The sequence below is a fragment of the Anomalospiza imberbis genome, chromosome 13 (assembly GCF_031753505.1).
Source record: "Anomalospiza imberbis isolate Cuckoo-Finch-1a 21T00152 chromosome 13, ASM3175350v1, whole genome shotgun sequence".
Classification (NCBI taxonomy): domain Eukaryota; kingdom Metazoa; phylum Chordata; class Aves; order Passeriformes; family Viduidae; genus Anomalospiza; species Anomalospiza imberbis.
Window position 1 is genome coordinate 7,001,693 of NC_089693.1, and position 25,516 is coordinate 7,027,208.

Consider the following 25,516-nt stretch of genomic DNA (forward strand, 5'->3'; position numbering starts at 1 on the left):
CAGAAATTTTGCATTTTAGTCTTCAGAATAAGACAAATGTTAGAATCTGAGGGTTTCACATGGAATAGAGTAATGCAGCAGTTGGAGCTCTCAGTATCTATGGCTAGATTTGATTATGGACACATTAAAACACAGGTCTCTCTGTATGTGTGTGTATGATATCAACACGTGCACATCTGTGCAATTCATTTTCTCATAGACTCTTCCCAAAATCCTGGATAAAGTGGCCCCTGCATTTGTCATGAACAGCTGCAGCTTCCTGGTGGAGAAGTCCCGGGCGTCGACGGCCCGTGTGGTGGTGTGGAAGGAAATGGGGGTGCTGAGGAGCTACACCATGGAAAGCACCTACTGCAGCTGCAGCCACGGCCTCTACAGGGTGAGTAAACCTTTCAAAAACCCTCTGCCACCCTTCTATTGCGCATCTCATGAGCTTGGATAGAGGATATGGCCATTGCTGAGCTCTCTCCAGACCCATGTAGCCAGAATTTCCTTTCTGGGCAATCTCATTCTTTTACCCCTCATTCTTTTACCTTCTGTGCTAAGAAAGTAGAGTCCCTCTCTGAGGTTTCATTCAGCAGGGAAATAAAAGTAAACTCCAGTCTGCAGCCAAAAGCACTGAGCTGAAGACAGGACTGTTTTGGGGATGATATAGGGACTTATCCTTACAAGGGCTTTCTCAGTCTTGTCATAAAAGTTCTGGCAGGTGATATGGACATTTTTGAGCCTAATTCTAAGGTAATTAACTGGAATACTCATTGGTACAGGCTCACGGCCTGAGCATTCACTTAAATGGCTAAATTTAAGAGCCTCCATGAAAATCCTACATTTGGAGTTGCCTTTTTCTGACAGGCAGAGGTAGCCAGTCTAAGGCTACTTTTGACAGATGTCAATGAATCCAGGCTATGCCTGAGACTGTGATCTAGACAAACCTGAATTCCACATCAGATGAGATTGGTAGGAAGGGCTGTACTTGTACCAAGTGCATCAGGCATCAGTCTGGGAGATCTCCTGGCAGCTTTTAAGCATATAGGATAAAGTCGGGTAATTGTATTTGAGTGATCATAATTCTCCATTCATTCGAATGATTAATTTTTTTGCTTTTTCTTATTCCAAACCTGTTGCTTTCATTTGAAAGACTGCTATATTCCACCTCATTTCTTCCACTAGGGAGCAATCCTTATCTGTACAACATTAATAAGCAGTTAAGGATCCTGAAAGACCCTTAAGGAAAGAGCCATTATTACAAATAACAATTAATTAATAAGACATTCAAATTATTATCTTTGTAAGCTCTATACTAATCCTTTTACCTCTCTGTAGAATGTAGCAGGAAGTATTCAGCTGCTGTTTTAACTATGCTCTACTATACACACATCAATTCCAGGACAGGAAAGGCAGAATTAAAAAACAGCAGACAGTTAAAATCAAGAGAGTGCAATGCCCAGGGCAATTATATCTAACACTCTCTACTCCTGAGAAGTGCTAATGGCTTTTTAATAGGCACCACAGGTCAAGACAGTGGGTTTGAATCTTTTTAGACAGCAGGGGAAATGTACTTTGACTGAAATCAATGACAAAGCTCCAAATGATCTCTGTAGAGGAGGATTTCACTGATTTCTTAGATAACCACAGTAAGATCTAAAACCAGTGACACATCAGATTTTATTGGTATCTAATGACTTGTTCTCCATCAAACTTGCTTCATGTGTGTCATTAGATGCTTAAAATAGTAGGGAGAGAAATCTTTTAACATGTGTGAAATTATTTTCTATGTTCCTTCTTGTCCTCTTTGTCAACACTGATCAGGACCACAACCACCCACTGAGGACAAGAGCAAGTTCAAATATGAGGGCTTGTAACTGGTGAGAGAATCCAATGTTCCCATGGCTCTCAAGGAAGTCTGAAAGCTGTAAAGCAGTTCTGGAATTTCCCTTATGAATGCCTTGAAAAGCTGAATCTTAATTGGATCACTGGGTTGTGTTTATGAGGTCACATATTCTTGTCTGTTTTTTTTGAGGGTTTTAGTTTGTTTTGTTGTTGTTGTTGTTTAGGGTTATGATTTATCTCAAAGATGGAGGAGGATACATCAATATTTCCATTATGAATAATTCCTTCAACATTTCTCTATTATAGGGATAATACAAACACTTATTGCAACTTCTGTGATTCAGGCAGATTTAAAGTATTTCCACTATTTTTTCCTAATGCACTAAGTACTCAACTTGTTAGTATCAAAATAGAATGTAATTTCTTATGTTGATTATAGTGGAGCTGCATATAAATACATACTGTATCTCTTCCAGAAAAATGGATACTTATAAGCTATTTCCTCTTCTTTTTAGTGATCTTTAGAATTGGTCCTATTTACTTGTTCTAACAAGTGGATTAGTAAGAGTGTGGAATTGACAGACTGAACTGAAGATTTTTTTGCATAAATACCATTTAATCCTCAGCTTCCATCTGTCAAGCCAAAGCTACTTGGAGCCCTAAAATCATTCTTGTAAACTGGAAATTAATTACATAAGAGGTCATGTTTTTCTAGTGGCTTCAACATGAGTTTCTCACTCTTGGACCATGAACTTGGGTGTGTGTCTAAGCAGCGGAATGACACTAGTTCTCAGGCAGAAGATGTCAACATCCTATACTTAGGGCTTTCTGACATTTGGTTTGGAAGATTTGTTTAACTGTGAATCATTGACTCAGTTTTTCAATGGCATATGACTGATCTCTCCATAGGGATATATTCTGAATTTCCCCCGGACAAGCACACTCTTATGTTTCATTACTTTTGCACCTTGAAGTACAGTACAAACAGCAGCTAGGATTTAAAACATCTTGTTAAATGCAGCAGAGGCTCCCAAATCCAGTATCATTCAGTGAATCAGTGGTCAGGCTTCTATTAGAGAGCAGCAGATCTGGTCTCCAGTTTTTTTCCAAATTTCAAGCATTTTTTTTTCTTTTCGATTCAAGAAATGAATTCATTGAAGCAGCTGCTTTGCTGGCTGTGAGCACAAGTACAGCACTTGGAGCTGCACAGAGGCACCTGATGGGGATTGCCCAAAGGATTTAGGAAGAACAACAAAGCTGTAGAGAAGCTTCAAGAGGTTAAAATATTAATTGCACAAGGCTGGTGAGTGTATCTCACTCATCTCAGGTCGAGGAAGGGCTGAGGTAAGCCAGAACTTAGTTTTCCTGATAGAAAAACTGTGAGAGTTTATCCCCTGGAATGTGTGTCCCCTCTCTTGGACTGAAATTTTAAAAGACTTTAGTGACAGAAAGGCAGGAATTGGGTTCTATTGATATGTAAATGAGAAACAATAGTGACCCCAGCTTCCTTTAAAAGTTATTTAATTTCAAATGAAGAGGAGGGTGGAAATGAAAAGAGAAAAGAGATGGTTTGTCTGACGAATCTCCCTGTCTGTGTGATCAATGGAAATGCAATAAGCCAACTACCCTTAAGGAACCGAAACATAAAACTAAAGAAACTATTGATCTTATCTAAGGTTTTGTTCAACCTAGGAACAAGAAAAGAAGGTGGTAAAATATCCAAAGTCTTTTTCATCTTGTCTGGATTGCCCAAATCAATCTTTGAGCAGCCCTATCTCCATTTGAAAGTTGCTAAAAACAAAGTAACAAAGTTTCACAGGGAATTTTGCCTCCTGTTTCTGCCGGTTTGCAACCCAGTGGTCAAACCAGAAAATATTAATAATAGAATGATAAACCCCTTATCATTTCTTTGCTCTTGTGATGCCTGTCTGCACTGGTCCCTCGTTGGAGATTTTACCCCTCCAGCTTAACTTGATTTCAATTGCTGCCTCCATTTTGTGGGATACAAAGCCCCTTTCTCATCTTTGGTTCTGGAAAGTCTGAATGCAAAGCTGTGCTGTGAGGAGTTCTGAGTGCAGGTACAGCCATGACCCAGGAAGATTTACTGTTCTGTCCTGTCACCATTCTTTCTGATTCCTTGTTACCTCACCTGCTAATTAGGGCCTTCCATAGCATATTCCACTGTGCTGTTCCATTCATTATTGCATCCATCATCCTCCAAGTTCATACCTTTAGTGCCAGGGTGTACAGCTGAGTTCCCAACCATATGTCTTGGTCATACACCTAATCTAAAAAATCGAGTTTCATGCTCTTTGTGTACATGTTATGTTGGAAAAGCAGTTTCCTTGGCATGGAGCGCCTGATGGAGGAGTTGGAGTACTAATGGAAATAGATTTTAGCTTTTTGCTCCAAACAGATTATAAACAACAAGGAGTAATAAGTGAATTTTAAAATTATTGCGGGTATCTTGACAGTATCCTGTGAAGGAGACTTTACTGCTGGTATGGGGCCCTCTTTGAAGAAAGCTTTTGGGAGAGCTGAGACACACAATTTTTTTCCTGTCCATTTTAATGCTTCTGAATCAGAGGAATTGAATAACCCAAATTTTCTCATAGGACTTGATTAGAGGAGAAATTCATCCCTTTGGATGGAGCTGGAGACCTCAGCACTGAGCAGTGTAGTCATAAGTTCATAAGACACTCTTGATATTAATTCAAAAAATCATTACTGGACAGAAGTGGTGAGAGTCTAATTAGAAGATCTAATATTATCCATCCCCTTTAGCCTGACCAGCATGGGCTGACACATTTAAATGAGTGATAAATGAAGGATTTGCCATGGAAGATTGGCTGAACTAAAGGAATATGCCAAGATGAAAGCCTCCCCTGTTTCTCATCCTACAGAAGAAGCCTGCTCTGGTTTGATCTCTTTCTGCCCAGATGAGCCAAATTGTTACCCATGTATGATTGACCACTGAATTGCAGCACTATTTTTTCATAATTATCAGCACACAATTAAATATTTTCTTTATCTCCCTTACTTTTGAAGATTACTTACCAAATTTCTGTGAGGAATTTTTATGTATGTTTTATTCATAAGCAGTTTATTACAGTTAATAGTCAGAAATTGAGTTGTTTTGATGGAGTTTGCAGGTCACATGGTGCTGCTTCTGTTCTCCAGTAAGATGTATATTGTTCTTGTAATTGGAAGTCTGGTGCAGAAACTTGCAAATAATTTTAATTTGGACCATTGCCAGTATTCAATCACCAACAAAAATTATTTCAGCAATATTCTTGCCATAAAACATGTTTGATAAGTAGCTGTAGACAGAAAAAATAAAGAAATGGGATCTATTCTATGCTTTCTGGTGTACATTTCTGGAAAATGATTACATCATCTTTGCAAGTCTTACAGACTCTTTGCCATTTCTGATTTCTTTTGTGCCCCAGAGCTTATACTTTTCTTGAGTATGAGTAAGTCTCAAAAGCATTCAAAAGCTTCTTTTATATAAAAAAATTTCATCTCTAAAACGTGTGTTTTTTAGCTGACCCTCAGTGCTCTAGAGATCTCATTCTAAAGCAGATGCTGAGAATAAGAAAGAATAATTTTTCTTTCTGATAGGTCTGCTTCCAGTTCTGGTCCAAAGTGGCTCAAATTGAGAACAGCTGTAACAGCAAGAAAAGTATAGAAAAAAAATAGTTGTCTAATATTAATCTAAGGACTGATGTTTCAAATTAAGGGTGTTGTTTTTTCCCTTTTCTTAACTTGTTACCCAAGGCAAAATTTTGCATCCTATTGGCTTTCTTTTCCTGCCTCTGTTATTTCTGCCCACCCCTTGCACTAATTGATTGGTGATTCATTTTGTAAGATATTCTAATTGTACCTTTTAGGCTTGTGGGCCTCACTTCATAGAGCTTTGTAGGGACTAATGGTATTTAGGAAGTGGGGGAAGAGAAAAGAGGTTTCTAAGGAAACAAATGAGGAGATGGTGGGTGTTTGTCCTTCTTGTAGACACTTAAATCTACAAAGTTCTTATATGAAATTCTTACTTGAACTGCAGGAGTATTTCCCCTTGTTAAGTGCTTCTTATTGGTTTGTTTGTTTTATTATTTGACAGGATGCTAACTAAGAAATCGCATCTTAACTGAGCTCAGATCACACAATACAACAGAAGGTGTGTTGATTTTAGCTCTCTGATTGTTTGGAAAAGCAAATTACAGACCATTGTAGGGATTCTTTGGGCCTTATATCTACATGAAAACCAGAGTTTGCCTGTAGGACCACCCCAGCAGATCTCCTCTTTCTTGATGGGGAATAAGACAGTTGCATTAAGACAGGTGTGGCCATGAGGTGTAAATATCATCTCTGTTTCCAAAAGTCATGGACGTTTTTTGCCATCTGCTAATTTTTGTTGAGGGTACTCAATGTTGGCATATGGCAGGACTATTTATATGCATTTAATTTAGTCTGTAAACTTTGCAACAAGGTGATGCTGGTCTCCATACTCTGTTTTCCCATTTCCTTATCCATTCCAGAGTCAGTTTAACCTTGCTGTTTTGGAAAAGATCAGTCATTGAGTAGGGTCATTTTTCTTATCATCACATCTGAAGAAAGCTTATTTTTGTTTGTTTTTTGTGGGATTTTTTTTGGGGGGGGGGGGTTGTTTGCTTGTCTGTGGTGGGGGTTTTTTGTTTGTTTTGTTTTGGTTTTGTTTTTTGTTTTTTTCTGACAGGGGAATTGGTTTGGGGATTTCCAACTCTATATAGGGTTAAAATTAATTTTCTGGCATTAGTGTAACTGTATTAAAGTTTTTGTTGAGAACACTCAGCCCTTCTTTCCACATTTGCCAAATGTTGGTGCTTGGTTGACTCTGGAAAAGCCGTGAGCCCTTAGTCCAGCAGGGAGATTTTGCTGCTGTACAAACAAACAAATGTTTTCCTTCCATGACTGAATGATTTGTTAACTCTCTCAAGAAGTCACTACAGGGGTGGCTGCCTGCTCTGGCCCATCTGGTGAGGTGTCCCATGGATGCTGCCTTGAAAGGCATTTTGGAAAAAGTCCTTCCCAGCACCCGCTGTAGGGGGTTTCAGCTGCTGCTCAGGCCATCTGCTTTGCTGTTCCTGGGCTGCAAGATCTGAGTGTGGGGGGATGGAGAACGTTCCATTGTGCCTGAACTCACACTGTTATTTGAAACAGGGGAGAAAGATGCTGGAGAAGAACACAGAACTTTCTTTAGCCTCCCAAAGCACCCAGGAAGCACTAAAACCCAATGCAAGAATTACCAGGGGCACTGGGAAACAGTATTTTATTCCTTCTCATTATTGCTGAGTACCCAAGGAAAGATATATTGCAATTAATTTCTTTTTGTATCTATGACACAAGATGGTCACTGGTGATAACTGGATCATGAACAAAGATGCTAAATTAATTTTTCACGTCTTATTTTGATAATTATTTCTCCTGGGATGTTGAGCCAGCTGTATCCCTGACTTGCTATGACCTTGAGAAGACGTCCCATGCCATATGGTTAAATTACAACACAATAAAATGTGACAACAGAGGTGAGATCATAATAGATTTGACTCCGCAAAGCTGGGAGGTATCCAGCCCTGTTGAGATTCAGTGGACATGGCTGGCATGTGGAATAGAAAAGCAGAGCTGTCATGTACCTCTTTTTTGGCCCACCCTTTTCCACTGTCATACACCTGTATTAGCTCCGCTCTTTACCCCTTCTGCTTGGGAGTCACCCTTGGAGAGCTTATTCCAACAAGTCCTGGAAATCTCCTGCATTCCTTTCACTGCTTATGATATTAGCAACGTTACTGGTGTGTCCTAGCTGGTAGTTGGGTTTTTGTTAAACCTAGGGACAGACACAGCAAGCTCCATGGAGCTGGGGAGTGGAAAACAGGCATCATCTTGAATAATACTTGTCTTGAATGTTGGAATGTTGATCTTCCTTTAAATTTCTCTTTTTTTTTTTTTTTTTTTTCCCCAATGTGTTGTAAACAACTGATGTTTCTAGTTTGTTTATGGGATTCCCCCCCCACTCCCTGCCCCCAGCTGCTTTTGCACTTCCCCAGATATTCGGTTGCGGGCCAGTCTTCCCAGATTCCAAAGCTGTACTCCAGAAAGGAGTTGATAGGTACTGACAGGGGCTATCAAACTGTTTCTTTACAAAGTGGATGAGCAACAAGACTGCATAGAATCAGAAGTGCAAGTGTCCTGTCATATCCATCTTCCAGAATTTGAGGGAACAGGACTTGATGGAAGAATCCCAAGTTTTGACATTACCAAACAGGGCAGCCCAGGCACTTGAAGCAAAAAAAAAAAAAGCTATTTGCTATTGCACTTGGGATTGCATGGAGAAGAAATTGCATTTTGTGAGGGAACAAGACATGAATCAATGGCTCACCTCCATATTTTCACCCTGCTGACAAGTGACTGCTATTGTGTCCCCATTTGAAAATGAACAAAACCAGTGTACTCATGTGGAGACATAAAAACAACAAATGCTGTCACCTTGTGATTGAGGGAGTAGGTTTGGCCATGTGCTATAAGGAGGAACAAGCTCTCCTAGTATTAAAATCAGTGCTGTCATGCTCAGAAGTCAAACAGTCTTTTGTACTGCCAGAAGGCTGAAAAATGCCTAGCAATTTATGGTCAGGCTAATCTCTGAATTGTATTTATTCAGTTTATGGGCATAGCTGAGGACCTGGTTTGACTTCAGATGTTAGAGCCTTAACTACATTAACAGTAAAAATTATTATAGCAAACAGAAAAGGTATAAAAATATAGCAAACGCAAGGTTTAAAGATTATTTTTCATTTTCTATTTAAAATATTATCCTGACAAATCAGACAACTGCAGTCACACACACGTTGATTTTTCTGGATGAAATGTTACTGTTTTATTTGAAGTCCACTAAGAAATTAGGAATGGCATGACCTTGAATGCCCATGGGATCTCAGTCTTCTAAAGAAAAACCTCTTGGGAAGGTTAAGGAATAGAAAAGCAACATTCCTAATGAAAACTAAGTGCAGCATTTCAATGGTGCCCCTTTAAAAGCCCTAATATCATTGCACGTCATCCTTTCAAGTTTTCTGGGGAATTACAGCAGCTAGCTTTTTGATTTCTGATGTCTCTCTTGCTTGTTAATCTGGGCCCATGTGGATTTATTGTACAAATCTATTTGGCAGCTGAAAATTGCCCTTTGATGAAGCTACTAGTCTAATCATGAACTCCTCAGGCATGGAAAATAAGAATGGGTAGGTGGAAAAGCACAGGCTAAAAGAGCCATGTTTGCTTTTGACTATGCATGGAATTTTAGAGGCATCTAAAGTTCAAAGTTTTTGATTACAGGATTTTCTGTAAAGATGAATTTCTTTCCTCTTAGGATCGTAGCATTTGCCATGCTGGATCAGATCACTGGTCCATATAATCAGGTATCCTGCCTCATGTGGACACTGTTTCCTCACAGCTCTGAAGAAAACAAAACCTGCCTGTAAGGCAACTGATTCAATTGCACTAAGACACAGAAAGGAAATAATCCTACCAACCTGACCTGCCTCTCCTCTGCTTCATAAACTACAAGAGCCCTGATTATCATTTTCAAAACTTGGAATAATGAGCTACATTCTCTGTGAATAATTATGTGACTTTTTCATTCTCTTTTGTAATCTTTTATCAGACAGCGCTTCCTGCAGCAGTGCATTCTACCAGTTGATGCCCATAATATGTATATGCCATCTGTTATTAAGCATAAACTATGTTTTGAAATCTAATCTTCCTTTTGCTGGTTTCTGTATGCTTGTAAAATGTGCTTCCCACGGCTGCAGTAGTTCCCAGTTTGCTTGTCTGTCAGTTCTGTATCTACACTCATTGCCATCCTCATGCCTCTGTTATCTACTGTGTTATCCAGGTCCCCTGGTCTGGTCTCCCCTAAAATCACACTGGATGGTCTGTTCATTCTCTTCAGTCTCCAAATCTGCAGATACATCCCAGCTCTGTTCTGTTGGTTCTTTTCCTTATTTTGTTTCCAATTCAGATTTATTTATTTTTCAGATGTGCTGAACTCTTTTACTAATTGTTACCTTTTCTCTTATTTTTCTTCTACCACAAAAATGGTTTCCAGTTTCCCAGTAGAGCAGATCTGATTATTATTTCTCTGCATTGACAGTACTAAATTCCTTCCTTACTGACCGAGTGCTGACGTATTTTTTTTTTGCTTAAATCAGAACATGTGCCCTTACCTGGTACTTTAAACATCATAAATAATGCCTGTATGTCTAAAAACTGTGCTGAGTGGTGGACTTGTCCTCAAGTAAGAGTCAGGTCTGCCAGCTAGAGAAGGTGGGAATTGCAGGAGTCCACATCTGGAAATTCTGCTCCTACTGCAGCTCCTTGGGTATAAGAGTGTCCTGTGCAGCACAACTCCACAGCCTCTCTGCTTTTCTGTAGTTCTGTCTCAAGTCTGGACTGAAGACTTGACAAACATTCCAGAGTCTTAGCAGGAGCAAAGGGAGCCTCGTGCTCCTGCCCTCCTCTGCCATGTCCAGGCGCAGCCTGTCCTGTAGCAGGGAAAACTGCAGTTGCTGGGAAAGGTATTAAGCTCTGAAAACAGAATTTTAATAACAAATTCATGAAGCTTTGATGCTTAGATGAGGTTGTTGGTTCTTCTGGTTTGACCTCTTGAACATCATAAGCCTTTGGGCTTCACCCATGCGGCTTTGTACAAAGCCTGTTAACTTGTGTTTGTGTAAACAGGAAAATATCCAGGCTGGATTTAAGAATATCACAGGACTGGAAATCTATCTGGTCCCTTGGCATTTTCTAGGTGCCCGTAACTGTTAAATATTATTGCCTTATTCTCATTTGAATTAATCTGCCTGATGTTTTAGCTGCATTTGTGCTGTTTTTCTCTGCTAGTTTAGAGACACTTCTAGTAACTTAGAGTTTGTTCTCTTATAGGTACTTACACAATGCAACCTAAGCGACCTTTCAGTCTTTTTTGATAATTAATTAAACATGCTTAATTCTTTAATAGTTTGTCTATATCAGAGCATGCAGGAAAGTGCCTCTGAATTAGCTAAAGGTGCAAGTGGAAATTCTTGTGCTAAACCACATTAAGCTCCATGTCAACACTCTGAAGCAGAATTAAGGTGGCCTTAATTAAATTTGGCTTAACTCATTTCTAAAGTAAATTAAGCCAAACTAAATTGTAAACACTTTCGTTTTGAATACCAGAGCAGAAATGTGTTCTTCTGTGTGTGATAAACTTATAAAGTGTAGGTATGCTTATGCCAGATGAACTCTGAGACAGAAGTTGATAAGCTTAGCAAGAGAGTTTGGGATGGAATTTGAAGTTTTATGGCTTATCTTTAGGTAAGACCCTGCATTGCATACTGCATATGGATGATGAAATAAAACCCCAGAAACCTGCTGTGATCTGCCTTGGATGTGTTATATTCTAATTTTTGTCTGAGGAATACATGTGCTGCCAGATGGTGGGAGATCTACAAGTGAAGATATGTGGTCTAGAAAGAGACATTTTGGCGCAGCATGCAGTGTGCAGAGATGCAGATATTGGGGACAATTCAGAAATCATTTGCATACTTGTCATAAGCAGGGAAGGCTCAGACCTGATGAGGCTGAAGATAGTAGAAGTAATAATAATAATAATAATAATAATAATAATAATAAAATGTTGGTTACTGACAGTCAAGAGAAGAAAGAGAATTTAGAGATGCTCAATGCTGATGATGTGTGATATTCTTCTCTACAGAGAATTAGAAGGATATCTCTGAATGTCTTTTGCTGTAAAACAAACAACCACTGGGATATTTTCAACCAAGCAATTGTCATAAATGATCCTCTCTTTGCAAGAGTGGACAGAGGAGTAAACACAAGCACAATGTGACACTTCATGGTCTGTCTAGACCAGAAGTGTGAGATGCAAAGGCACACTTGGATGATGAATTCTGGGAGCAGATGGCAGAGAAATGGACGTGGAGAACGTGGAGTTCTATATGATAGGATTCTTCAGGGCTTTTGGTGAAAAGGAAAGACAAAAATCTTGGTGATTTTACCAGAGAGTTTTTAGAAGTTTTTTAATCAAGGGAGGAATAAAAGATAATTATTGGCTTAAGTAGACAAACTTTTTGAGGACTGAGCCATGTTCCAGTGCTCTGGGAGATCACATGGATAAGGGTCCCTTGCACTCTGGAGGAAGAGAACTAACCTTTCATGAAGTGGTAGCGGGGCAAACCCTATGAAAACAAATGCAGCTCAAATTCAAACATCTTGTATAAATAAACTGAACCAGTGCAGGAAAAACTGCAGATGCAATAATTTCTCAAATGTCTCCACACTACTGCCAAAGGATAATGAGCAAGACTAATTGAAAGATTAATCTTTGTTGATAAGCTGTAATTTAACTGGCTAAACTGGAACCTGCTAGGAAAATTTTGGAAATTCTTGAATTTAAACACCTCCAGCTACTGCTCTGTTCCCTGCTTGGGGAGGACAGAAAAGGCAGAAGCATGTCTGGCTGGGAAGAGGGGAGTGGCAGTGTGCTACATCTTCATTTGCTGATAATCCAGGTCTACATACTGCAGTTAGGATGGCAAAGGCTAGGAAATGATCCTCCTTGGCACACTGAATTAAACCAGAAAATGGGATAAGCTACCTCAGAAGCACTTGCATTCCATGCAGAAAAAGTAAACCTGTAGCCTTGGTTTCAGTTTGGGTGAGATCTCCTTGAGATTTCATGTGGCAGCAGTAAATACTATTAAAGATTCCAAACATTACAGATGACTAATTTGTAACACAAAAGATGTAGTATCCACTGCAGTTCTATTTTGGACTAATTTGTAACAGGAAATGATGAATTAATCTTTGTTGTGGGAGTTTGTGGTTACCTAGACACGAGTGATCATGACCCAATTACATTTAATGTGGGCAGGGGACAGTGTTCCTATTAACATGTTTTCTTGTATATTTTTTTTTTCCTTAATAAGGGTGATTTTTCAGAGCTGAAGATATATTAGAGTTAAAGCAGACCACAAGAGGGAAAAAAAAATTGAAGTGTTATGAATAGAAATTCAGTCCTTTTCTAAAAAAGGATTTTGTTACATATCCAAAAAGGCACAGTTCTCTATATAAAGAATTAAGGATATGTTTGGTTAAAAGTGATGCTGGTTGAGTAGCAAAAAGAAAGTAATAATTAGCGTAGAGGACAGTGACTCATAATACTGGTGAAAAATCTACATGATTGATTATAGTGAGACAGATTTCTGTTATTTCAGTGTCAGTTTCTTGTTTGTTAGCACTAATTTACTAGTATTTCTGAATGTAATGAGTAAACAACAGTAGAGGTCATTTCCGTAAATGTGGCTCATGAAAATAATCTTGTGAAAAATGATAGCATAGATTTATTGTCCCCGAACAAAGAAAATAGGGAAAATAGACACGAGCCCTGGTAATGTTAGAAATGGATATAAGAAGATAAAACTTCATGGCAGTCAGTATTTGACACCATCACCAGAAAATAAGTTCTAGAACATTACTGTAGAAATTATTGCATGGATGACATTTTTAAACAGATGCCTTTATTAAAGCAGTGCCTTTAATTTGTTAGAGGCATTTCTTTTTCCACCCATTACCATGTTAATCTTTTCAAAGATTATGGTTCTTTTCTGGGTGTTTTCAATAATGATGATACTAAATGGTCATTATTTTTGCCCTTATCATTTCTTCCTCTGGGATTTATTAGGTCACTGGACTGAGAGCAAAGGGAACAAACTGTTTCTTTTCACAACATTTTCTATCTGCCATGGATTGGCATCTATAAAACAGTTATTCAGTTTGGTACTTCTGACCCAGAAATGGGAATCTTTCTAGTCTGTTGACTGTATACTTAGTCCTAGTACAACATTTTTGTTTTAGGGATTGGATTTAAAGAAACCAAATTCTTACTAGGCTGGTGCTAGGACTTACACCTCTGAAGATGCTTTGCCTTATTTTCCATTGTCGTCATCGTCACCACAGTCAACACTTTCTCAGCACCCTTTGCCACAGAAGATAAGAATATGGATATGGAGTTGGGGAAAGCAGGTGTTGTCTTTGAAATCTTCTGATATTTCAAGCCAATGTTCCCATTTTGCACTAGGGTGAAAACACAGCCTTTTAAAATAACTTGAAAAAACTGAAAACAGCTGATCACAGAGCAGGTCACTACCCTCTTTTGGCTGAAGAAAACTCAGATTCCAGTCTGCCTGCTTCAAAGCAAGGACTTAGATTGCTAGAAGGTCTTTTGTTGAACTTGTCCCTGCTTCCCATGTAAGAGTTTTAATATTTTGTGTAAATAATGAGATCTTCCTTGAGCCAGAAAGAGACTTAATTGCACAACCCAGGAGCAACGATACTCATCTGAAATGAACAGCCCCCATCCCTCACAGGGAAGAAGGGAGCTCAACTTGCAAGGATATTTTTCTTGTGGGGTCTGATCAAAAATATCCCCCAAGAGCTGAGCAGCTCTTCCTGAGAAAGGTCACCTGTATCCTGTCGTACTTTCACAAAGAAGTTTTGTCTTAGACAAAGCATCTTTCTCAAAACATTTCTCACCAAATCTCTTTCTGTTTCCCACCTCCTCTTAGCTTTATGAATAAAGCAGAAAGTTTCCTTTGGGGGTGCTGAAAGTAATGACTGAATTCCACAATGAAGTTGAATCAGAGATTCATACAAAGTGACAATGAAAAAGATGTTTTATAATGACTTTGAGGTAGATACTGTTAATGATTTTGGGAGAGAAATACAGCTGTGTATTACCAGAGCTAAAAAAAACTAGAAATTTTGTCTAGTTTACAGTAGCTTAGTCCTGCTGGAGTTCACTTCTTTGATAAAATATAATTTAGAATAGATATATAGATTTTCTTTTGCCACGGGATCCATGAGGCAGTTTGCATTTGCTCATAGGTACTTTTTTCTTTTAAGTAGTCATTTGTTTAAAAGATACTGCTCAGCAGATTGTGCAGACTTATTCTGGTTTGGAAGGGAAGCTGGTAGCTGATAAAATGATTTTATCTTGCAAGATAATTGAAAGTCAAGTGAGATTATTTGGTTTGAATTGCTATCTCTACACAAAAACAATGAAGTATGAATCTAGCATTTCTGATGGTGTTTACTTTAGCCCTCTCTTTTTTTTTTTTTTACATTATACTTCCAGTTCTATTTTTACTGCCTTTCTCATATTTTTCTTTCTAGCCTTGAGGAGGAATGGATCTGTTGTGTGAGTTAGGGAGAAGGGCTGCATAACCATGTCATGATGGCCCAGAGCATGTGTGCCTGCTGGCTGGCAGTGATGGGAGGAAGGGAGACAACCCTGGAACAGAGCACAAACAAGCCTGAGTAACTTGGTGACTTCACAACCTTCAGCTCTCCTACACCAGGTGAATTGGCACCTGAAGTCAACCCTGTGGCCTGTGCTACCAGACAGAACTATTCCACCAAAGATGAAAGCTGTGAGTGTGCAGTAGGCAGCTGGACATCAATTTTGTAAGGACCTTTTTAGAGCAGCCCTTCTGTCTCTTCCAGTGAGGGAGAATGAAATAAATGGGATCTGAAAGTGGAGCTCAGGCTGGCTTGGAAAGCGCGACAGAAAGGTTGCTTTTCTGATCAAGTCAGTCTGTTCAGTGATTGGAAAGACTTCCAGGGGTCAGAGCATTGAAGATTTTTCTGGGTCAGGAACAGCCCTGCTAACCTCCACATACACAGAAATTACCTGAATTTCTTATCTGATTGATCAGCTCTAGGTAAAGGTGTTGCACACCTGCATCAAGCCACCAAAACTGCTTTTGTGGTTTCACACATTTAGTTCTCACCAAATCCATTGATTTTTGTACCCTGAAGTATGATTTGTACTGGGGCCTGGTATTAAATGTCAGCTTTGAAAATAGGCCTTGTCAGGACTAATGCAAAATTCACTCTTGTGGTTAATTTAACGAGATACATCGGCAGACATTGTACATTTATTAAACAACCATAATTATATTTATATTAATGCCAGTGTCTGCTCAGGAGAGATTCAGGCCTGGCATAATAGGATTTGTTTGTATTGCAGAATTGAGATCTCTGAATATAGATAGTGGCAAACTCAGGGTTTTGAGAATGAGGCCATGTTGTGGGCTGACCTTGACTAGATCTGGGATGTTTGGATGCTGGTTCTGCAGGTGAGGCTGTGGGCTGTGAGAGAGGTAAATTGTTAGACCTCATGTCAGACTCTGGGAATACTGTCAGATTTTTAGTTATTCTGGATGCTGCAAAGCCGGTTGAAATCCATTGGTAGAGGTATTGACTGCTTTCGGGTGCACTGTATTTGCATGTTCATTCTCTTTAAAAGGTCAGCAAAGCATCCTGACAGTTCTAAAGGTGTCCTGCTGTGCCTGAAGTGTGTTTAGTTTCATGCTGTCTCCTCTGTAGGGTATGGCATCAAGTCATTTTGGTATGATATTGATCATGTAGCGCATTTTTATGTGGGTAAGGTCATTGCTTAGGCTTTGGAAACAGGTGAATGGGATTCTCTCTGAATTTTCCTCTGAACAGTTATGTTATTTCTGGAAAATGGCCTGTGGTTATTGCCCTGTTCTGTTCTGCACTGATGTCCTGGGAATAAGGCAGGAGATTTCTGGGACAGTGGCAGCTCTGCTCACTTGGTTGCAGGAGGCAAGAGCAAACCTCAAATGGATTCAGCAGTGTCTTCCTGCTTTTTATGCTGATACAGTGCACACCTCCCCTCCTCTGCATACAGATGTCCTGCATCTTTACTCTGCTTGTCTGTCACTGCAAACAGGGGAGAACCAACTTGACAGTGGTGGATTGAAGGGCTGTAAATGGTTATTGATTCCCAGACCTCTTGCATTCCTAGAGGTGGGGGTCAGGAAGGGTGTGTTCTTGGGGACAGAGCATGCAGGTTTGTAGGGATTGCAGCATGGGTGAGTGACAGGATGTACATGATTATGATTTTCCTGTTGATTTGCTTCTTCTGGCATTGTGCAAACGAGATTGTGCTTGGAAGAAGGTGTGCACAAGGTTGTGTGTATGTGTGTGAGTGTACATTTATCTCTGCTTATAGGCAGAACACGAAACACAGGTAATTGGTATCAGCATTGCTTGAGTCTAACACACAGATTGAACTTGATCTTAGGCTGGTCCTCCCCAGCCTAAATGATTTTATGATTGTACTACATGTGTGCACGTATCTTGTGTGGATATGTGGAATGCACATAGATATTCCCTGTGGGTCTATAGCAGGAAAGGTGCAACTCAAATGAAGATGAACTCTGTGTCATTCTGCTGCCAGGTGACAATGTCACAGTTGCTAGTGCAGGTAGGGTAGGAAGAAGGCAGAGGTGCATAACCTCAGCCTTCCTGTTAAATCTTGCCTGCCATAGCTCATATGGGAGTCTGTAGTAGCCTGTGAAAGGGAAAGGAAGGTCAGTTCTAAAGGAAGACTGAAAAGAGATCCACACAGCAGTGACTGAGTTCAGATTTCATTAGCTTCTGATATCTGTTCACAGGGAAAAAAATCACATTTCCTTGGTGACCTTTTAATAAATGCAAAGCTAGGGGGAATTCTGTCTCTCAGTTCCCTTCCATTTGTAACTAATTGGAGTGGAGGTGTGCAGAGCACAGTACTGCAGCAGAGCTCTGAAGGACAGAATGCTCACAACACTGCCGTTTGTGCACTTCTTGCTTGCCTGCAGGAGCCCACAGGACAGCAAAAGAGATGAATGCCTTGTGAGGTTGTGTCCCATCCTTTCCTCCACCCACGATGGGAGCAGAAGGGTGGGGCAGCCTCCTCACGCTGAGCATTCTGTTCAATGACACCTTTATTGACGTGAGGGGTGGTGGAAAGCAAACCAGCACAAGCAGTGCCTGTCACAGCTGCTGCTTTGAGCTGTTACCTGCTGCTTGTAGGTAGGGAGAACAGCTTATCCTTTGTCATGTTGCCTCCTTACTGCTCATATGGTGTTCATTAAAAGGTGGAAAGGAACTTTCATAGCTTCTTAACTCTCCTTACCTTTCTTTAGGATCTTCTACAGCTTTTCAGGCATGTCTTTCTCGGCACAAACATTTTGGGATTTAAAATTAGGTGGATGGATTTAGTGGCAGAGGAGTAAAGGGCAAAGCAAGGCCATTTCAGCTGGAGATGGATGTGAGGAGTCAGAGCCTATTGAAGTGCCCTCAGCCTGCTGATAGAGAGATGCTCAGCATCCCACAGATGTGTAAATGGTGATTGGTTCATGCTCTTGATCCTAATTACAAGGCTAGACCTTGCTCTCAGGGAATTCAGATAACAGTTGAGTGAGTGTGCTGTTGACTCAGTGCAGTCGACTGGTGGAGCATGAATGGGACCTTTTGTGAGTCCGTTGCTAGAAAGGAGAAATTTTATCAGGATTTCTTGTATATTTTTTGGAAAAACCTTCTGTTACATTCTCTGGGAAAGAAAAAGCTTGGGTAGATTTATGAATTCACGTGAAAAGATTCTTAAAAGAGGGACAGCCTGAAGAGGAATCAAATTATTGTGGTAGAGATTTGGCTTATTATCTTCTCATATAGCCCAAGAATGAGAAACATGTGGCTCTTCTTGATGTGTTTGGAATACATAAGTACAGTCCAGATGGCATTTAAGGTCAGGCTGGCTTTGCTGGAGATCCTGACTGGTTGAAATAAGGGAATGTAAAATTCTGAAGAGAGGCTTATTTCATGAAGACTGAATAACAGATATTTCAAGCCCCAAGGTGCTTCATTAAATATCCTCTCTTTCCAGTCAGTTCCACTGATTTCATTTGAGAGTGTACAGCTATGATAAACTGAATTAAATGTGAGCTCTCATAACTCCTCACCCAGAATCTAAACCTTAAAGAGATTCCAAAAAGGCAGAATCAGTAATTGAAGGCTTTCTCCTTTAAGACAGCCAGAATGCTCCCAAGACAACCAGAAATGTTTTACCCATATTTCTGTGTCAATACTACTGAGGCTTGGCATAATCCCAAAACACATCTCGTTCAGGTGTATGTTCTTGAATTTAAAAGGAAAAGAGAAAAAACATAAAAAGAAAAAATAAAACCTTAAGATTTTTTTCCTCCATTGCCCATAGCACATTTTTTTGTACAGCAGCACAAAATTATTTGTTATGTATACAGAACTCAGTCTCTCTATATGGGGATTGTAGAGAATTTGCTTTCCACTTGAGGGAAAAATCAATAGTAGGGTACACGGAGAGAATAATTCCACGTGTAACCCATGTAATGAGGTGACGATTTTTCTGTGAGTGGGTGATTAGTCCCTGTAAATGGCTGAGCCCACAACAAACCTGGTACAAGAACACTTAGGGACTGAAAAAAGACTTTGACTTCACTGATTGCATGTTATCTGAAGTGGGTTTTGGATGCACAGCAAGGTTAGTGGCACCAGACACAGGACAAGTTTATGATTATGCATGATATAAGCTGCATCATCCATTGCTTGCTGACAAATGTACTGTCTCCACACGCAGAAAAAGAAGTTAAAAAGAACAGGTTATATCCTTCCTAAATCATTTGCCAATCATTTTTGATTTTCATTAGGAGTCTGGAAGAGTCTGAGTAATTGTACTTTTCAGCATGGCTTTGTGGGAAAGGGCTTAATTTTTATGTTTCCTTTTAGGGAATTTTATTGTATTGTTCCTGGGAAATAGAAAAACAAGTCTGTGTTACTCCTTTGTATGTATTGGGGGTGACAGGTATTGCTGAGTGTAATTAATTCACTTGTAAAGGACTGAGATCTGCATTATCGTGTTTTCCTATTTTAACACTAATTAACAGAAATTATTAGTACGGTGTTAATAAATGAGTGAAGACTGTGTGCAGGATTTACAAGAGAAATAGATATGAATCTCTGTGTGCTTCTATTTAGCTCCTGCCTGTATTTTCCTGACTCACAAGAGGTGAGTGTTTGTACTGGTGGAGTGTTTGTGTGCAGGAAATATTTGTGAGTGCAAACTCGTCTTTGCTGAAGACTGTGACTGAATGTGGGCACATATATGAGTGAACTAGTTCAAAGCACTTTCTGTCACACCTCCAAGTACACAAATGTGCACTGATGTGTCTGTACACGGTGAACAAGTTATTTTAATTGTGTAATTATGAATGGGTAGTTTGTTATGGTACCTGTGTCCTTGAACATTGGTGACTGTCAGTCTGAGACAGAGCTTTCCATATGTGCCCTTTTCTCTCATTCATCCTCACAGATGTGTCCTCTATTAGTAGCAGTTAATAAAGCTTTTTGGTATTCTGTTGTTTTGGGGTTTGATGTTGGGTTTTTTTCCCAGTGAAATTGTACATAGAGAGCTTGGCAGAAAGTGGTGTTTTCTTGAAAACCATGTCTAGCGCTTTTTCCCCCACTGTCAGCCAATTACTTCCTTTAGTGTCTGAATGTAAGACTTGCCAATAAAAGTCCCAAAATAGCTTCTCTCACTATTACTAATGTTTGCCAAAAATAGCTAGAAAAGAGGAAGAAAATCTATTTTTGTAGCTGGGTTCTAACATGAGGTAACCCTGCAGGCTTTAATGAAAATTAATTCAGCACCTAAACTTAAAGGCTTACTTGTACTGGAATTTTTTTTGACCAAATTCAAATATGACAGTTGAGAGGTGACAGGTGTTGGCTCCTTATGGAAAAGAAGGTGCCAGACAAGTGAGTGCAGTGTAATGCAGTGAAGTTTGGTTGTGGTTTGGGATATTGTAACCTGTGAATGGAGGAGCACGGAACAAAGGTAGTATGTGCCAGTCTAGGCTCCATCCACACCAGAGATGATCTTGTCTGAGCCTTCTGCAGCATCAGGACTGAATGTGAAGGACTGTAGAGCTGAAGTGGAAGGGACAGGCAGGTCCAGCTCAGCTAGGGGTGGACAGACATGTTGAGGGAACAATTTTTCTTGTCTAAGCTACAGCTTCTGCACTATTGCTCATCTGGAATGGAGAGAATTTGGAGCCTGTACTGAGAAGAGTTAAGTGCAGTGCTGGCAGTGAGAGAAATCGAGCTAATTCTACATGTGTCTCCTTGCCAACCAAGCCTGCAGCAGGGCAGGCCTGTGAAGGATGGGCAGGTTTGACCCAGAACCCAGGTCACTAAGCAGGTCCGTGGTGATGAAGCAGAACCAGGTCAAGCCAGGAGCACAAACAAGTGAAACAGGATCCGGTCCAATGGTGGTGACTGAGGTCTGCCTAGGAATCACTGGTGGATCTGCAGAGACAAGGAGGGTCCCAAGTGAAGCCAGGAACTCAGTCTGTGGACGGGAGTCTGGACTGATGCAGCCTGTGGGCAAGATTGATGGGCTGATGTGTCTGCTGCTTTTGCCTGGGAGGCAAAACAAATTCAGGCTCCCAGCCACTGTACTAACATCTATTCTGATAGCAGCAGGCACCTTCCAATGTTGCATCCATCCTTGTGCATCACCACTCTCTCCTCAACTCATGTAGCTTTTTGGTCCCCTGATTGCCTCTGAAAAACTGTGATTGTTCATTGTCTTCTTGAGCCGTGACAGATCCCACCCCTGTCCATCCCTGCTGTGTAGGACAGCACCAGCTCTTTATCCTACCTCGTGTCCTGCCATCCAGCAGCACTTGTGGACTCTGGAGATGCTTTGTCAGAGTGGCAGGTGCTCAGGGGATGGGCAGTTCATCTGCCTGAGGGAAGGACTTGGTCTCAGTGGAAAGGGGAAAAGCAAGATGTGACTGAGGACCTGATCTCATTAGTATCTGTCATTTTGTCCAAGTTTCATGTATTGCTGGCTTTTTATTACACAATATAAATGATACAAGTTCTTTTTAAACCAGACTCTTTACTGTGGTTTTGCGGCGGGGGGTGTTTTGAAACCTAATCTTTATTTCTTGTTAGCCTCTGATTTTTTTAATAAAGTATGGCAGAATTCCAGATTAATACCTTCAAAGAGCTTTGTTCCTATCCATGAGGGGTGAAGTGTGAGCGGTAAAGAGAATTGTGGGCTCTCTCCCTAGCTCTGCCAATGCCCTTGACGAGGTGCCTTTGACTAGGTAACTCCTCCTCTGATTCAGCATCCCTGCTTGAAGCTCACAGTGCTGCTCTCCTCCATCCCAGAGGGTATCCTGAGATTAATTGAGGGAAGTATCTAAATGACTTTAGCGTGCAGGCTGGAAGTCACCAGGGACAAAGCTGTTACTAGGGCAGGAATAAAGGTCAGGCCCTTGCTGACATCGTTGTCTCAATTAATTAATACACCAATCTCTATAACTCCTCTTCAGCAAATATAATTTGGCCTCAACCCTTATTTTGTTCATTTTTCTGTGACTTAGCTTTGAGAGAACTAATGAAGAGACCTTGATGGAAAAATCCTGCTTTTCACCATATACCTGCCCCTTGACCAGCCCTAAAACTTGTTCCCTCCTTGTTGCCTTTTGCTCCTGTTTGTCTGAGGGCTTTGCAGGAAAGTCCCCTGGCCAGTTAAATGGCTCTTCACTGCATAGCAAAAGAGGCTTAGCCCTCAGTTCAGGTTTTGAGGAGTGATAGCTCATTGCTTCAATTACTAGGAAAACAGTGTGTGGAATTGATTGAAGGGGGAGAGTTAATATTTGATTCTATTTTCCTGTGGATATTTCCTATGGGAAAGTGCAAGACCAATTCTGGAAAACATTGGAAGGAAATGTTTGTTCCCCAGCTGAAGGGCTGAGTTACCATCCATGAGTGCAGGAAGGAGGTGTCAGTAGTTTGGATTCTGTGACCACATAGCCCTGAGGCTCAGCATTTCGGGACAGCTGTTTTTAAACAGAGAGTCTGTCCAGGATCTATTAGGGATTGCTACCAGCATCAGAAGATGCAGCAGGGCTTGGAGAGGAGCAGGAGGCAGGGTGAGTGAATGTGTGTGGCGAAGTGCAGTGAACTGAGCCATCCTTGGATGGGCAAGAAGGAATATTCCCTCCAGTGCTACCCACTGGGAAATCAAAGGAATGAAGAAAATCTCTCCTTGTCTTCTGTTCAGCTGTTAGTTCTGGTTTGTTGTACTTTCCACTCCTTCGTGATTACATCCATGTCTCAGTCAGGTATTGTTTTCTGCTTGAGTTGGGAACATTCCCTAAAGCTGTTCTGAGTGCACAATAGTCTTGTTCTCTTTCTTCGGCCAGTTTTAGACTGAAATTTGGCAGATTACACAAGTGTGGAATGTTTACTGTCCTGTCTTACATCATCATTTATCTTGTATCATTTATTTTTCCTTTAACAACTTCTTAGCACTGTCAGTCTAATATGCATCAGAGTTTGAAATGTATTACCATAATGCAGTGCATTGTGGGTAATCCCATGCAAATTGTTCCGTGGAAAGTCGTGCTAAATTATGTTCTTGGGGAAAAAAAGGGCAGAAAAAACAAAGGCTTTTTTTTTTTTTTTTTTTCCCCTTTTCTTAACTATGGATTTCTGTTCTGTGGATTTCTGAGCAGCTGCCAGAGGCACAGGTTTAAGCGAGTTGTTTGACATTCAGCACCATGTGCAGTGATGCTCCTCCCCACAGGACACTGCTGAAAGGATGGAGTTGAAAACTGCTCTGGGTTTTCTATACATCTCTGTGATGTTTAGTTTTAAAACATTGATAGCTAGTCAAAGGAAAAACCTGAGTGAATGTTGGAATAGAACAGTAAAGAGGAATGTCTTGACTTTTTTTTTGTCTCCATTGTCTCCATCTCCTTATCTGAGGAATATCAGTTTTTGTGAACTTAAAGGGCTTCACATGCCTCTTGGAAGAGGCAGTTCTGATCATATGTAGTGTTGTTTTTAAATCTTTGTCTTCTTTGTTCTCTATTACCAAGGTCATTTTCTTGGGAAAATTTCCTTAGCTCCCCTGAAAGTCCATACGCTTTCCAAACTGAAGCAGTAATCCTCCTTTTGGACAGAACACTTGATTGTAGTAGAAATTATTGCAATGTCACAAACAGAGGATTATAATTTTCAGTAGAAATCCTAAAAGGGCTCCTAAGAAAAAGGCTGCATGTTCTTATGCAAATTTTCTCAGGTAGTACATCTGCAAGACAAAAAATCCTGAGAGGCTGTAATCTGGAGTCAGCCTCTTCTCTGCTGATAAATGTTTGTCTGCTTTGCTGTGAATGGTCAGCAGATTTTCAAAGACTCAGAAACTTATAGTTTGTTTTTACAAATCCTGTGTGCTTCTCATCTGATTCTCTCTCTAGGTGAAACATTTGTCAGCTGCCCTCCATTAGCTTATTTCTGGTGTGCATCTCTGAAAAAGTCAATGTGGACATGTTCATGGCAGAACAAAGGGCAACATGTGCTTTTGTGGGGGTCACATCAGTTACCCATTTGAGAGAGCTGCCTCTCCTCACCATAGCTCTGTGTCCCTGAACTTGTCTCCCTTTCTTCAGTCTGTTCCTCATAGTCTTCAAATGCTATCTTTGTCTCTGTCTCTCCTAAAACATAGAGTGTACAGGTATTAAAATGACCCTGTGCTGGTAGGATTATAGAAAGGAAAACAGTGACAGGTGGTTTGCAAAAGTTTGCATCCAGCTGCCAGGTCTGACTGATGTTCTCCTTGGTAAATAAGTCCAAATGTATAAAATCATCTGCATGCTCCAGATCAGCTCCTCATGGACAGGCACCACAAGCTCTTATCTCCTCTAATAAAGTAGAAGCTTTTTTTTGGTCCTCATTTTTTGATTTCCTTTTAGTAGCATTTTTTTCCAGTGAAATTTAAGGTATAAATATCCAGCATATGTATCTTAATGGCTCTCAGTTTAGTTTGTGCCACTAGACAAGTGGGCTCTGATGAAATGAACCTCTGGGCTCTGCAGCCTGCAAACCCTTGTTGGTGGTTAATGGCAGTTGGTTCACCTGAAAGGACCTTCTTGATCTCTGATTTCTGACTGTGGGTATCACGTCCCTGGGACTCATTGCAGGATGTCCTTCCTAACCCAGCCTCTGAATGAAGTGATTAGTAGCTTGCCCTTGGACTGTCTGGTGAAATCTGCCTCTGACCCAGCTTTTTCATGTATTCTGTAACTTTCTGTGGTGTTATTGTATTACATGTTCATTTTGTGAACCTATATTAAATCAGAGCAGACATCAAAGAGGGTCCTGCAGTATTTTTGCCTGAATTACCCTCAGTGTTATCAGCCATTCTCCAGGTGACTTGAATAGAGTATTTAAAAGAAAGAAAGAAAAAAAAGGGTCATGTTTTCCCTATTATTGTCCATTTCTCTGTTAAATGTGACAAGCAGCAAGAAGGGTCCTGTGTCAGAATGATTACACTAACACCTGTAAGAGAACAGCCAGCGAGCTCCTTGCTTGTACTTCTATCCTTCCTCTTCAAAGGGAGCAGGCACCAGGCTGGGGGAAGCCCTCTTCTCTGCAGTGTCTCTTTCCTCTGATCTGAGCTGGGCAGAGATGCTTTTTGTGCTTTCCCATGTGCCTTTGGCTTGGAAAATCAATGCCTCCTTTGTTGTTTTAGAAGTGCTAATACAATAAATTGTAGAATCATAGTTGCTTCCTGTCACTGATGCTGAGGTTGTAGGGAGGGATAGGTGGGAAGGCTGTCTTTGATGGTGTTTGCTGAAGATGACCAAAGAGAATTTGTGATATGGAAAAAAGAAATTAGCCTGGGGGAGCCATTTAT

At 40.4% G+C, this 25,516-nt stretch overlaps 1 protein-coding gene and 1 long non-coding RNA gene across 2 annotated transcripts in view; one reads left to right on the forward strand and one right to left on the reverse strand.

The window, feature by feature from the left end:
- AGBL1 (AGBL carboxypeptidase 1) overlaps positions 1-25,516 on the forward strand; it is a 264,749-nt gene that overhangs the window by 146,509 nt on the left and 92,724 nt on the right. The window contains exon 21 of the mRNA XM_068203715.1: positions 200-376. Coding sequence (XP_068059816.1) covers positions 200-376 — 177 coding nt within the window. The remainder of the gene's footprint in view (positions 1-199; positions 377-25,516) is intronic.
- On the reverse strand, positions 6,776-7,343 carry LOC137481800 (uncharacterized). Its single transcript, XR_011003688.1, has 2 exons — positions 7,264-7,343; positions 6,776-7,035 (listed from the first exon to the last, which is right to left on the reverse strand). It is a non-coding gene; the product is annotated as an uncharacterized lncRNA (long non-coding RNA).